The sequence below is a fragment of the Scylla paramamosain genome, chromosome 8, assembly GCF_035594125.1.
Source record: "Scylla paramamosain isolate STU-SP2022 chromosome 8, ASM3559412v1, whole genome shotgun sequence".
NCBI classification, from domain to species: Eukaryota; Metazoa; Arthropoda; class Malacostraca; order Decapoda; family Portunidae; genus Scylla; species Scylla paramamosain.
In genome coordinates, this window is record NC_087158.1 from 6229563 (window position 1) to 6245950 (window position 16388).

General features: G+C 36.6%; 1 protein-coding gene across 1 annotated transcript in view; it reads right to left on the reverse strand.

Moving 5' to 3' along the window:
• Positions 1–1897: 1897 nt before the first annotated feature.
• Positions 1898–16388, reverse strand: part of LOC135103183 (DNA-directed RNA polymerase II subunit RPB1-like) — a 115909-nt gene continuing 101418 nt past the window's right edge. Inside the window, exons 5-6 of the mRNA XM_064009277.1 lie at positions 6244–6720; positions 1898–2185 (exon numbers count right to left, since the gene is read on the reverse strand). Coding sequence (XP_063865347.1) covers positions 2087–2185; positions 6244–6720 — 576 coding nt within the window. The 3' untranslated portion in view covers positions 1898–2086. The remainder of the gene's footprint in view (positions 2186–6243; positions 6721–16388) is intronic.

Sequence of the window (16388 nt, forward strand, 5' to 3'; positions counted from 1 at the left end):
ATTTTTTCTAAATAAAGAGTGTTATTTGTGGGTTTTAGCTTTTTGGTACTTAAGGAACTTATAAAAACACTCATAATACACGTTTCTCGTAATGTCCTTTTGTTTCCCAAACATAATGTTCTTTGCATGTACTTAAGCGTTTTTATAGATCACATGATCAAAAACACTCAAAATACATGTTTTTGGTAATGTTATTCTATTTCTCCATAAAGTTTGTTTTGCATGCGTTTTAGCGGTTTGGTATATAAGGGGTTAAAAAATACTTAAAGGCAAATTCTTCGTAAAAGTAATGAAATTATTACTTTGAAAGTATTGATGGCTGATCTCTTTCTATAGGTGAGGGTTAGTGTTCTCTACTGTACCAAATACTGAACTGTCTTTTGTACTATTTCTCCATCTGTATCCTACCCAGTAATGGTAATAGACTGAGGAACTCCCCACCTTTGTTAATTTTTACTAAGTATTGTCCTAGTGGTAATCAGATGCAGAATTGATTTGCCTAGGAGTTGGGTATCTGAGAATGAGTGGTTATTGGCACCAAGTGCAGCTCAGTTGTGGGTAACTCCAGTTGTTGGGAGCATTCCATGGTACACAGATGGTGGGATAGTCTTGCCTTGGACTCTTGCAAATGTGTACTAGGTCCCAGTGAGTTTTGTTTTTATTTGACATGAATCCCAAGTTTATTTAGGCATTTCAGGGACTTATTGTGGGTGATGGAGATCTCCACAGCACTCTTCTCTTGGTGGGTGGGTAGCTGTAGAAAAATTCATATAAATAGAGATGTCAGATGTAGGTAAAATAGAGAAATGTTGATTTGATTGTGAACTAAATCCCACAACTTATATTATCTTTGATAAGAAAGGTTTCGTTTAGACCATGAAAATTGGATAAATGAAGCTGAGCATTATTTTACTGCAACAAGAAGGCAAACAAAGTGAAGGAGATCGCATACTTGACTTTAGTTTGTTGTTCCTTTGATGGGGAACTTGTATCATTGTTAAAGGCTTAAATCCTGTAAAATAGCATGGATCCATCGGAATCTTTATTCAGTCAAAAGTTTATATGATGTGTAGACTATTCAAGCTTGCCAGCCTGGAACCTGGAGCCTGCTTGTTGTAGAGTTGTCCTATGTTCTGTAGATTTGCTTGATATTATAAACAATTATGATAAAATTTTTGTAAACAATTTTGTTCTTTATTTCTTTCAGTATCAGATTCAGTATTTTCTCCATCTTATGGCAGCATATATTTTCAACACAGAGTGAGGGCAGTGTCATTCCTCCTGTCCACTACCCCAACTTCTACTCCCAACACTACCACAGCAATGAGCGGTCTGGTGTGGTGGCTGAGGATTCTTTTGAAGAGGACAATGCTTCTGCTTCATCTGAGCAGGTCAGAAGGTGGATGGCAGCAGTACTAGTAGCAGACTGGTGTTACCTTGATGCTACTGCTACATTGCATTATTTGCATAGTTTTTTTTCAGTTGTCATGGACTTTGTGTAATATATATAAAAGTATATGAAGCTCAAGAAACTTGTTGATAAGGTTTATGTTCAGCATACAAATTGTAGGCTGCAAAGACAAGGATTGAAATATCATTGCCACAATTCTTGACAAAGCATTTGGTGCCACAGAATATTCAGCAATGTAATGTTTGTTTGGCAAACAAACCAGTTTCCCTGAATGATAGCTTTATTTCTGCAGGTTAATACAGTCTCTCTATGGGGGAGAGTTTGGAGACAAAGCCAAGGATATATATATATATATATATATATATATATATATATATATATATATATATATATATATATATATATATATATATATATATATATATATATATATATATATATATATATATATATATATATATATATATATATATGTGGTTTGTGAGCCAAGCATACTGATCATTACACTATCATTTGTAGTTTTAATATGTAATTTAGATCAAGGACAGTGCAGTGATAGAGGAAAAATTATTCACTAGATTTTTTCAGAGAAGTTTTATGACATAAAGGATTAATTGAACGATCAGTATATATATTGGCTCACTAGCTGCATCTCTTTAACACAGAAAGCTTTCACTAATTATCTTGGCCCAATTCATTAAGTGCATCGCTGTTGTGGGAGGGAAGATATGCAGTGTTTCCCTGCCATCTGTGGGAGTTACATTCCAGAGCCTCCTGCAAATAGTTAAAATCTGTGAATATGGGAAACCATCCTTATAAGGATCAGAACTACCTATATTCATAGTTTAAACCTTAAACTATGCATCTCACATTTACTAAGCAATTCACTTTAAGACAATAAAAAACAGTTATTATACGTATAGTACATGATATTTTAATTAAAAAATACAGTGCACTATAAAATAAAAGGGGAATAAGTTGATATGTACAATAAACCCTTCATATAATGAACTTCTATTTACCAAATTTCAGATATAACAACCTATTTAAGGCTGCTGTCTGCTGCCTCTCTCTCTCTCTCTCTCTCTCTCTCTCTCTCTCTCTCTCTCTCTCTCTCTCTCTCTCTCTCTCTCTCTCTCTCTCTCTCTCTCTCTCTCTCTCTCTCTCTCTTTATACACATATATAGCAAATTTTCATCTCAAGTGACCCATTCTCCCCCCATATGTGTTCGTTATATCTTGGGTTACTGTAATTTATAACTGAAAGAATAATTTGGGCTCTTTGGGCTGAAAGACTGAGCTGGTGGTGACACCTGACAACTCTGAAAACTCCCCATTAGTTAGGTTAGGTTAGGGAAAACTCTGCAAATATGCAAAACCATGAATATGTGAGGGAATGCTGATATATGCTATCTCTTATTTGTTGTAGATGTATTCCATTCTATTGGCATAGAACAATAGGAAAATGGCATCAAGGAAGTAGGGATGCCACCAAACTTTATGAGACTAGACATAACCTTGCACATAGAATTGCTGAACATAAAGGTATTTTTCCTTGAACTAATAATCAACCAGCTGTTCCATCATTTTCAGCAATAACTTCCCATTCACATGAACATGATCATCCCTTTTTGTGACAAAGATTTCAGAATACTACACAAGACAGAGTCCAATATGGATACAAAATTATTAGAGGCAATATATATTAAACACATAAATCCAGTACTGAATAATAACTTAACATCAAGTCAATCACATATTGTAAGATAATGTTTTGGAGGCCCGTTCCAATACCATTATCATAGTGTTAGGAACCCAACTATTTCAGTCCTTCTCTCATTGCCATACAGGCAAGATGTGTGTGGATACTTATTGTTTTCTGTCAATCCAGTTTATAATCTTGGTGCTTGTAGCGTTTTGTTTTTTTGTGTGTAGTGCCATATGATGTGAATTTTATACAACTTTTACATAGTATTTTATTGTTTTTTTTAGCTTGAAGGTGCCTGCAGAAATAGGCAAAACAGCAACTGATGAAAGAATAAAGTTGAAGGAAACTGGAGTTTCCCTGCAAAACAAGCTATCAAAAAGACCTATACAATGTGTGTGTGTATATATATATATATATATATATATATATATATATATATATATATATATATATATATATATATATATATATATATATATATATATATATATATATATATATATATATATATATATATATATATATATATATATATATATATATATATATATATATATATATATATATATATATATATATATATATCCTTGTCATCATAATGCTCTTCATTGGCACTTGAAGCATGCATCACACTTTTGTATGATTGATCGTATAATTTTTCCTGAGTGGCCCAATCACCCACACTATCACATTCACTATCCAAGTCATCCTTAACACACGCACTGTAATGATGGAACAGTATTTTTCTGTATGTCACAACTAGATAAGTGTAATCAACTTGGTTAACACACACACACATACAAGTATTTTTGAGGGCTTCAAGGAAGAGGATCTCAATGTAGCTCATACAAATACATGAATGTGGATAACTAAAGAAGAAAATGTGAAAATACAAGAAGCTTAACAGTGATGATAAAGGCATGGAAGGAAGAAACAGAAGTGGGTGGTGACAATGTAAAAAAGATATCCATTGATATAATAGAGATGGAAAGGGAAAAAGAAAACAAAGAACTGAGAAGAGGTGACAAAAATAGTGGACTTAAATAAGAAATACTGTGAAGAGATTAAGAAACTCAAGAAAGAGAATGAAGAATTAAAGAAAACTTTGCAAGAGAGGTTAGGGTTGGAGGAGTGAGAGTTAGTTACAGAGGAAGTCAAAGGTTGGAAAGAGAGAGAACAGCAAAAGGTGGACATGGAGGACATAACAAGGCAACAGCAACAGAAACAACAAGGATATGGAAAAGCAAGTGATTAAAATAATAAAGGAAAAAAGTAATCTTGTGAGAAACACAGTACAGAGAAAGATGTGTATGGTGGTATTTGGGGTCAAGGAAAAGAACCTACCCATGAAAACAGCTAGAGAGAAAGAAGTGAAAAGAACTAAGGAAATTATAGCAGAAGTGGCAGAGGAAGGAGAGGGGAGAGTCGAACAAATTGAAGAGGTTTACAGGATCGGAAAGTATGACAAAAATAGAACAAAGCCAATGTAAAACAAGAATCATGTCACAAATAGCAGCAGAACATGTCTTGCAAAGAACAGGAAAATTGGCAAAAGCAAAAGGATTGAAGGAAATATGGATAAAAAGAGACATGAACGAAGAATAGAGAAGTAAACTAAAAGTAAAAAAATGAATAGAGAACACAGGAAAGTTGTGGACATGAAAGTAAGGAAATGGTGGCACAAAGATGCCATACAACACCACCAAACAGAAGTTTAAAGATTATGTATACTAATGTAGATGGTTTGGTGTCCAGCCTACTGGAACTTGAAGACTATTTAAAGAACAATAAACCAGATGTGGTATGTTTAACAGGAACCAAACTAGAAGAGGAAATAAAGTTGGGATTTGCAAAGGAAGGATACAGTACATGGAAGAGGGACAGAAAAGGAAAGGGAAGAGAAGTGATGATATTGGTAAAAAAGGATATTGTTGTTGAGGAAGTGGAATATGGTGATGGAATGGTAGAAACAATGAGTGTTGTGATTAAGATCAAAAGATGTGAAAAAAGGAAAATCATTGTGAAATACATACCACCAAAAACTAATGCATGGTAGACTAATAAATTCAAAAGTATGCAACTAGAAACAAAAAAAATAGTATGGAGGAAATGATAAGGAAAGGTAACAAAGTACTCTTAGTAGGTGACTTCAACACTAAAAGAATTAACTGGGAGGAGATGGAAGTAACAGAAAATGTTGGGTCATGGAGTGAAGAACTTATGCAAACCATGATGGTGAATACAACGAGACAGTGGGTGAATGAGCCTATAAGATGTAGAAGAGAAGAAGAACCATCACAGCTGGATTTAGTGTTTATGAAAACCCCAGAAAGTAGACCAAGTATACATTGTCTGAGTTCAATGGGAAGAAGTGATCATGTGACAATAGAGATAGTACTACAGGAGGAAACAGCATTGCACAGGAAAGAACAATACAGAAATTGGAGACAGAACTATGCTAAGGCAAACTTTGCAGAGCTTAGTAAGTTTTATTGAAAAATTAAATGGAAAGAGCAATTTGAAGGTAAAGTAGTGCAAGAAAAATATGAGATATTTTTGAGCAAGTATAGAGAGGAGATGCAACAGTTTGTACGGTTATAAAATTAAAATTGGGAAACATGAACAGTATAATGGCAGGTGTGTAGAAGCAAATAAGAAAAAGGACAGGACATGGAAGAAAATGGCTATGGCCTGTTTTAAGACTATACAAGTGGAAATACCCTGGTCTGAGGCAATTTCTCTCTCTCTCTCTCTCTCTCTCTCTCTCTCTCTCTCTCTCTCTCTCTCTCTCTCTCTCTCTCTCTCTCTCTCTCTCTCTCTCTCTCTCTCTCTCTCTCTCTCTCTCTCTCTCTCTCTCTCTCTCTCTCAAAAAATAAAAAGGTGGAGAAACAAGGGGAAAGGGAGATGAATGAACAGAAGGTAGCCAAAATCAAATTTGTACATTTGTGTGTGTTTGCATTTGTTTCTTATTTGTATTTTCACAGATTGAAACAAATCTAAATTACCATTTTTAATGAGAGAGAGAGAGAGAGAGAGAGAGAGAGAGAGAGAGAGAGAGAGAGAGAGAGAGAGAGAGAGAGAGAGAGAGAGAGAGAGAGAGAGAGAAATCACAAATACCTACTAACCTGGAACCTCCTTGATGATAAATTGGCTGGGATCAGCAGGGTGAACTGTGGCAGAAGTTTGGTGCATGGCAAATATGGCTTCAGGATGAGTAAATGGAGAGGCAGGAGGAAGTGATGGTTGTGGGGAGATGATGAGTGAGCAGAAGGTGAGAAGGATGAGGAGAAAAAAGGTGATGGTGCAGAGAATGATGAGGAATGGACTAATGGGGAAGGGGAAATGTGAGATAATTTTGAGGACTCGAAGGCAGTAATAACAGGTGGTGTAGTGCTGAGGTGAGTATGGTCTGAGGCATGGCCAGGAGCTGCTGTATGACCAGATTGCTGAGTTTCCAGTGAAAGTGTCTGGCCAAGAGTTGGAGATCTGGCAGAGAAGCTGTGGCCAGAGGAAGGAGGCTTGGCTGCTGCACCAGACCCATAGACCACATCTTTGGAGTGGCTTTGGCCTTGAGGTGCAGCCAGGTAGCTGTAGCTCACCACCTGCCAGAGAAAAGCTTTTTTAACCTCACTGCCTGCCAGGGAAGAGCTTTTTTTATTTCCATTTTAATCTTACATGATTAAGGTCATATGATTAATAGTTATACCATCATCTGTATACTCGTATCTAGCCTGGAGGTTGAGATGTGATGGAATGATTCCAAATGTGAATGTATACCATATTAAATCCTTGTCTCTACTTTCCTCCAAATGAGATCCATGGGCCTTGTAAAAAAAAGTTGGGAGTCCAATCTTTTAAAACTAGTAACTCTAATATTAGAGATTTGAGAGACAGAATGAAGCATAATTAAAGCTTTGATAAGCATTTATAAATCTGTACATTCTTTCAATTTTTTTTCACCATTTTTGAATGGCATATTGGAGTGATTTGAGTCAGAAATAACAATTTTGAACACTTTTGTTTCTATTTGTTGGTAATGTGTAATACCACTGATGAGAGACAAACTTTGTGCTTGGAAGGAAAGAACTGACACCCTTGCTCTATAAATTCTGCTTCACTGCATGCCACAAGTTTCATAATTTATATCAGAACTATTTCTAGACTAACCACTTCATAAGCATAATCATTTTGTCATCACAGTTTTCACTATGCTGCCTTATCACCATTGTGCTACAGTGATCTCAGATGCTTCTGATTTCATAATGAAAGTTAGGGTTCACTTTAAAACCAGTTGACAACTGATAGTCTAAATTCCAATCCAAGAAATGAATTTTGTATCATCAATGAATGAAAGTGCTTGATTGTTCTACAAGTTTGGTGAGGATTGAGGTTGCTGGTTAGTTCTGGGGAGTAGATTAGTAAAATTCTGAAGAAGTATTTTTTAACTGTCTTCACCCAGGAAAACATGCAGAAAATGCTGGATGGTGAGATTTTTAGAGCAGAAGAGAATGAGAAGCTGAAAGATATTACCATAATTAAGGAGATAGTGGAACAGGTGATAGATAGGCTAAGAAAGTTCAAGACACCAAGACCAGATGAAATATATCCCAGAGTAGTTGGGTTTAGGAAGGGGGATAAAAACTCAGGGAGGAGTTAGGATTCTTTTAATCTCTAACGTTTCAGCTGAATAGCCATCCTCAGAGAGACTGATTTACATGAGTGAAAACACACTATTTATAACAACATACAAAATTTTCTCATTTGACATTCGTACAGAGTATTGCCATCCTGGCGTGTACCTCACCTAATTTTATTTTCCTAGTCAGGAAGTTGTTGCTGCAAATTCTGAACGCTCTTAAGTAAAAAACAATAATCACACCAGATTTGACTCTCATGCTGTGGGCTGAAAGGTAGTGAATGAAATCATCCTTATTGGACGTTCATTCACTACCCACAGCATGAGAGTCAAATCTGGTGTGATTATTTATTTTTACTTAAGAGCGTTCAGAATTTGCAGCAACAACTTCCTAGAGCAAGAAATATGATATATCATATCAACTTTCAAAAAGCTGGGTTATCCTGAAGGGTTCCTTGTTAGGCTTAAGAATAAGGCAAAGAAAATAACAATTGAAAACAAAGAGAATAAAGATCCCTGTACAACCAGCGAAAGAGAGAGGTATATATGTGTACCAAATTCGGACAAGGCTTCCATAATTAATAAATATTTGTCTAGAACAGGATTAAAAATAGCAACATTAGCGGGAGAGAAAATTGGTGAGCTAACGAGGACTAAAGAGACCGGACTTGTTTATAATAACAGCATAGTGTACAGCATACCATGCAAAGGTTGTACAAAGCAGTACATAGGAGAAACAGGCAGGGGAATTAAAACAAGAATAGCAGAGCATAGGAAAGATGTTTTAAAACACAACACATCAAACTCCCTTGTATTGCACATAGAAAAATGTAAACACCTACCAAAATGGGAAGAGGCTAAAGAAATTAAAGTTGGATTGAAGAAAAGAATGAGAAAAGCTATAGAGGCAGCCCTCATAACAACTAGGGAAGTCATTAACCACAGAGAAAGTTTTATCAGGTGGGCGGGTAATTCCGCCAGATTGGCCCTCAGGTCAGGTACAAGGAAAATCCCCAGTAAAGGCTCGTCATGTAGGCGGATAATGCCACCTGACTAGGAAAACAAAATTAGGTGAGGTACACGCCAGGATGGCAATACTCTGTACGAATGTCAAATGAGAAAATTTTGTATGTTGTTATAAATAGTGTGTTTTCACTCATGTAAATCAGTCTCTCTGAGGATGGCTATTCAGCCGAAACGTTAGAAATTAAAAGAATCCTAACTCCTCCCTGGGTTTTTATCCCCCTTCCTAAACCCAACTACTTGTCAACATGAACAGTTCATATCCCAGAGTACTTAAGGAATGCAAAGAAGTTATTAGTGAACTGTTAGTTTCTGCCTTTAGGAAATCACTTGAGATACCGGTAATGTGGAGGCAAGTGAATATAGTACCCAGCTTTAAGAAAGGAGATTTAAGCTTAACTTCTGTTGTAGAAAAAATAATGAAGTCAGTAATAGTAAAGAACATTAGGGAACTTTTAGACAAACATAACTTGATAAATTGGTCACAGCATAGCTTCACAAAGGGAAAGTCTTACCTGACAAACTTGTCAAGATTTTACTGTAAAGTTTACATGGCAGGAGATAATGGTGATAGTTATGACATCCTATATCTGGACTTCAGTGAAGTGTTTGACAAGGTACCCCATCAGAGGCTCCTGAGAAAGGTTAGGGCACACGGAATAGATGGGAAGGTGTTAGGGTGGATAAGGTTGTGGCTAAGTGACAGGCGACAGAGTCGTAATAAACAGCTCTAAATCCGAGTGGGATTAAGTAATTAGTGGGGTGCCACAGGGATCAGTATAAGAGCCATTGATGTTTTTAATATACATCAGTGACTTGGATAGTGGAATTAGTTGTGACGTTAGCAAATTTGAGGATGACACGAAGATAGGTAGATTAATTAGATTAGAACTGGATGCCATCCCCTTGCAGGCAGATTTGGATAGGATGAATGAATGGACAGACAGATGGCAAATGCAGTTTAATATCAAAAAATGCAAAGTACTTAGCATAAGTAGAGGAAATCCACACAGAAGGTACACAATAAACAATGAACCTCTGGTAGGTTTAGGGTACAAAAAAGATTTAGAATTTATAGTTAGCTCTAAATTCCATTTAAGAAAGCAATGCATAGAGGCCAGAAACAGGGCAAATAGGATATTAGGATTTATTTTTAAGAGTGTTAAAAGTAGAAGTCCCGAAGTAATATTAAAGTTATATTTGGTGCTGGTCAGACCTCATCTATATTATTCTGTGCAGTTCTGGTCCCCCATATTACAGGAAGTATATAGGTCTTTTAGAATCAATACAAAGGAGAATGGCTAAAAGGATACAAGGAGTGAGGAGTATTCCTTACAAAGAGAGATTGAAGCTGTTAAATTTACATTAAGAGAGATGTAGGTTAAGAGGGGACCTGATAGAAGTCTTTAAATGCTATAAGGGTTACAACACAGGGGATGTAAGCAAAATTCTTAGGATTAGTAACCAGGATAGAACAACAAATAACAGTTTTAAGGTTGAAAAATTTAGTTTAAAAAAGAGATAGGAAGGATTCAGTTCTCAAACAGAGTGGTAGATGAATGGAATGGACTCAGTAATCAGGTTGTTGGTGCTGGGTCATTAGGAAGCTTTAAGAGAAAATTAGAGATTTATGGATGGGGATTGATAGGTGGAAATAGGTAAGTATATTTCATACAGGAACTGCCACATGTATGCCTGATAGTTTCTTGCAGCTTCCATTTTTTATGTTCTTATATTCTTATGAGTATGTATCTTGAACCTGAGATATTATGCTTGTCTTATTATCACAGGGATATTAATCATAGAAAAGAAACACTCATCTTTTGTACTTACATTTTTTTTTTTTGTGAATGTGAAAGAAAATGCCCTGACAGAATTAATTTTTCTTTTTAAGGAACATAATGAAAAAAGTTATATTTGCAATTGTCATGTTTGGAATGATTGGGTTAACTATAATTAGCCTTAGTTTGTGTTGGCTACACACACTAGATTATGTGTGTTGCTGCTGTGATTATTAATGAGTGTAATTTCCAGAAATGTGATTTCAGTACTCTCCTAGCAAGTCACACATGATTTATTCAAAGCAAAAGACTATTCAGTGTGTTTGAAGACTACTTGATATTGATAATAAAACCCATCTTAATGCTTACTTTCAGGTTTTTTTTTCTGATTTTATTTTCAGACAAGGATATATTCACATTGTTGTTGTTGTTGAGGAGAAACTGTTGTTCTTAGTGAGCTATGAAAGCCCTGACCCATTCATAGCTATGAATGTTCCATGGTTCTTAGTTACGAATGATTTTGCTTTAAAAAATTACCAGCACTAAGATGTTCATAGCCCACTAAGATAAATCTTAGAAGCATCTGGGAATGTGGCTTCTGGCTCCTCAGGGGTATGTTGTTGTCCGTCATAATAATGAAAGGCTTATGTGTTGTGTAAAAGTAAAATTAAGATAGCAGCCTGTTATTTATGGATAGCAAGCAGGCTGGAGGGAGGGAGAGTGTGAAGTGTGTGGGTGTCGTGGCAGGGAAGTGTCTCAGTGTGACACGTGAATCACTGCATGAGCTGTCATTGGCTGACTCTTCTCGTGTTGCTGTGGCGAGGGAGTTATTCTCTCTGGCCCCAGCAACTGATAGCTATCACTCAAGCATGACAAAAAGGTTCTGTGGATAATTTCACTTGGATGGATTTTGACCCTAATGTGGGGTCCATTCTGATGTCTGCACTCTCTCTCGTCACGTTAGGAAGGTTGGGGAAGACAATGCAATAAAATAGTAATTTTGACCACAAGGGCACATAGATCACTCTGGCTCTGGGAACCTCATATATTATCTGATGCAATATGATCATAGGATAGTGCAATTAATATTTTCTTTTTCCCCTTTCCCCCCTTTTTTCTTTTTTTTTTTTTTACGTAGGAGGGACACTGGCCAAGGGCAACAAAAATCCAATAAAAAAAAGCCCACTGTGATGCTAGTTCCAGAAAAGGGTCCAAACCGGTAGTCAAAAATTAAAGGATAAGTGTCTTGAAACCTCCCTCTTGAAGGAATTCAAGTCATAAGAAGGTGGAAATACAGAAGCAGGTAGGGAGTTCCAGAATTTACCAGAGAAAGGGATGAATGATTGAGAATACCAGTTAACTCTTGCATTAGAGAGGTGGACAGAATAGGGGTGAGAGAATGAAGAAAGTCTTATGCAGCAAGGCTGCAGGAGGAGGAGAGGCATGCAGTTAGCAAGATCAGAAGAGCAGCTAGCTTGAAAACTGCAGTAGAAGATAGCTAGAGATGCAATATTGCAGCAATGAACAGAGGCTGAAGACAGTCAGCTGGAAGAGAGGAGTTGATGAGATGAAAAGCTTTTGATTCCACCCTGTCTAGAAGAGCAGTAATAGTAGAACCTCCCAGACGTGTGAAGCATACTCCATACATGCACGGATAAGGCCCTTGTACAGAGTTAGCAGTGGGAGGGGTGAGAAAAACTGGCAGAGATGTCTCAGAACGCCTAACTTCATAGAAGCTGTTTTTAGCTAGAGATGAGATGTGAAGTTTCCAGTTCAGATTATAAGTAAAGGACAGACCGAGGATGTTCAGTGTAGAAGAGGGACAGTTGAGTGTCACTGAAGAAGAGGGGATAGTTGTCTGGAAGGTTGTGTCGAGTTGATGGATGGAGGAATTGAGTTTTGAGACAATAAACAATACCAAGTTTGCTCTGCCCCAATCAGAAATTTTAGAAAGATCAGAACTCAGGTGTTCTGTGGCTTCCCTGCATGAAATGTTTACTTCTTGAAGGGTTGGACGTCTATGAAAAGATGTGGAAAAGTGCTGGATGGTATCATCAGTGTAGGAGTGGATAGGACAAGAAGTTTGGCTTAGAAGGTCATTGATGAATAATAAGAAGAGAGTGGGTGCCAGGACAGAATCCTGAGGAACACCATCGTTAATAGATTTAGGAAAAAAAAAGTGACCATCTACCACAGCAGCAACAGAATGGTCAGAAAGGAAACTTGAGATAAAGTTACAGAGAGAAGGACACAATCCATAGGAAGGTAGTTTGGAAATCAAAGCTTTGTGCCACACTCTATCAAAAGCTTTTGATATATCCAAGGCAACAGCAAAAGGTTCACCAAAATCTCTAAAAGAGATGACTGAGACTCAGTAAGGAAACCCAGAAGATCACCAGTAGAGCGGCCTTGACAGAACCCATACGGCAATCAGATAGAAGGTTGTGAAGTGACAGATGTTTAAGAATCTTCCTCTTGAGGATAGATTCAAAAACTTTAGATAGGCAGGAAATTAAAGCAATAGGACGGTAGTTTGAGGGATTAGAACGGTCTTCCTTTTTAGGAACAGGCTGAATGTAGGCAAACTTCCAGCAAGAAGGAAAGGTAGATGTTGACAGAGTTGAAAGAGTTTGACTAGGCAAGGTGCAAGCACGGAGGCACAGTTTTGGAGAACAATAGGAGGGATCCCATCAGGCAACCTGTCTTTATATACCTTTCAAATCAATAATTAATTAGAAAGTTATTATAATATCTGTACCACTATTTCTTACCATAGATAGTATACATTTAGTTCAGATAACACTCCATTCTTGGCATTACACTTATTGAAACATTACACAACATCTCTATAATGGTCAGAAACAAGTCCATGTAGCCATGCACGGTGTGCACTGTGTTGTGTATTTACCTAGGTGTAATTTACAGGGCCCAAGCTACACTCATGTGGTCCCATCTCCATATCTATACATGTCTAATTTTTCCTTTAGTTTGTGTACACTTGTTGCCAAAACTATACATATCTTCTTTTAGTCCATTCCAAACTTCAGTGTGTCTTTGTGTAAAACTATTCTTTGTGTTGTTTAGACATCTTCTTTTCCTTACTTATGTGAGTGTCCCATTCTACTGTCATGACTGCTTGTCTCTTTTAGTAATGGTTTTGTCATTACCAACTTCCATTTTGTTTGCCAACTTGTAGATAGTTATCAAATCTCTTTCTCTCCTTTGTTCCAGTATTGGTAAGTCTATTTTTTCTAATCTTTCTTCATAACTTAATTCCTCAAATTCTGCCACCATTTTTGTTGCTATTGTTTGTATTCTTCCTAGCTTGTTTACATGCTTCTTACATAGAGACTACACAACTGCTGCATATTCCAATCTAGGTCTTATTATCATAGGGATTATTTTTATCATCTTACTTTTGTTCATGAGGTGAGAAGCTGTACTATGTTTCATAGTAATCTGTAAATGTTCCCCATATTCTACCTATATGCTTCTCTGGTTGGAAGTTATCTGGCTTTACTACTCCTAGATCCTTTTCTTCCTGGATCCTTTTAATATATTCGTTTTCTACCTTGTATGTCCAATGTGGTCTTCTATTCACTTCTGCACATCTCCATCATATGACATTTGCTTACATCGAATCTAACTTCACATTTTTTGCTCCATTCACAAATTTTATTGGTCATTTTGTAGATATTCACAGTCTTTGCAACTTTTTATTTCTTTCTGTAATTTAGCATTATCTGCAAATAGGCTGTTGTAGCTATCAATTTTTCAAGAATATCATTTATATAAACAATGAACAATACCATATTGGTGATAGTACTGACCCTTGTGGCACACCACTCTTTACTGTTTTCCAAACCAACTTTTCATCATTAGCTACTGTTCTCATTTCTCATCATTTTAAGTAATTTTCCATCCACTTTATACTTGTCCCATGTAGTCTCTTAATATTTTCAAGTTTCCACATAAGTCTTTCATGGGGGAACCTTGTCAAAAGCTTTTTATCAGATCTAGTTATATACAGTCCACAAATGCTTCTCTTTCCTACATGATGTCATCACTCTTGAGCTGAAGCTTAATAGATTTGTTACACATGATTTTCTTTTCCTGGAGCCATATTGTTTGTCTGTTATTATTCCTTCTTTTATAAGAATTCTGCTGCCCATTGTGTGTGTGTGTGTATGTGTGTGTGGGGAGGGGGACAGAATTTGATAATAACACTGACATTACAGTTGTTACTCTTCCTTCCTTCATAATGTGCAATTAGTGATTGGGTGCCAATTATACCAGAGACACTCTTCAGTGAATTCTTTCACTCATAATACCCCATAATCAATGATCTAGTGCCTCTAAATATTACAGTAATAAAATTATTTTGTAATCACCTTTCAACAAGCATTACCTACTCAGCTAGACTACCAGTATGCAGAAACTTCTGCTAGCCCCTAAGCAACGGGTGTTTTGTGCAGAAACCTCTTCTTGTAATGAGTTTTTAGAGAAAAATAACTCTTATTCCTAGCTATATCTCATTTAGTACAGATTCTAGAATAATGAAACTTACAGCATAAGAAGCACCTATCCTTCTCCATTCTAGTGGTACTTTTGTCTGACTCATTATTTTAGTTCAACAGGAAGTAAAGGTGTGTTCATTATGCTGGATATAGTACTGGCTACAGCTCACTTGCTCCACCTGCCCTCACTGCTTTCCCCACATATCAAAAGGAATGTTCTTCCACTGTGACTCCTTGTCTAACAGCACTTAATGGGAGTGGATGAGGTTAGCTTGCATTTGCACTAAGCCATTCATTAGGATGAGGGCAGATCACCTCCTTCCATGATACTTGCCTTGTATAGAATACCAGATGGCAAGTCACTAAAAGTGGCAGGGAGCAGCTTTGTAAATCTTGCTAAGTAATGTTCAAAATATCTCTCTCCCACTTTCATTTTGATTTAAGGATTGAAAATCATGAGGCACATACATTCATTACCCATCAGAGCCCTGAGATGCACACCACTGTGTTGCTTGTTGCTCAGGGGGTTAAAATTATTGATACCTGAGAGATGTTACTCTAAAAACTGGAAAAATAAATAACAGGCAGCTCTAAATAAATTATATACTGTCGACAAATAACAACAGTATCTTATGTAAAAAGGAACATAAATGCTTGGTACACATTTTTAGACCTCAGCTAGGATGTGAAAACATGAGCTAAAGCTAAACTAGATGTGATGTACTTTATGATTATGTCAGCTAAAGGCTTGTCCTTTAAGCTTGTCAGATCTGGTTTCAATCCCTGGTCACATCCACTTCCCATGTTTATAAATTTATTTTTTTTCATAATTTTTAATTTTATAATAGGAAATGTATTTCTTTGTTTAACTATGACATTGGCAACATGGTGGTGGGATGGTCTTAACAGATTTCATATAGGGGAAAGAATAAAGCCTAGTACGAACTTATGATGACATTGTTTTGTTGAGTCAAACAGGAAATGAGTGCCCCACCCAAAAAAGGGAGAAAACATGAATGGAGCAGGGGCTTCCTAGTGAATACTCTGGTAAACCTTGCAAGACCAGAACCACACTTCCCAGACACACACTTTGGATTGTTTGGATACTTATTGTACCACATTAAATTAATGAAACATCAGAAATTAACCTAGAAGGAAGAGCCATGTAATGCAGTGATAGGACACAAATATGAGCCAAAGCTAGATTAGCTGTGAGGTACCTCATGGTCCAGTTAGTTAAGGCTTGGTATTCTGGTATGTTCATTTCTGGTTCAGTCCCTGATCACATCTACCTCTCTTTTTTTTCTTTTTTT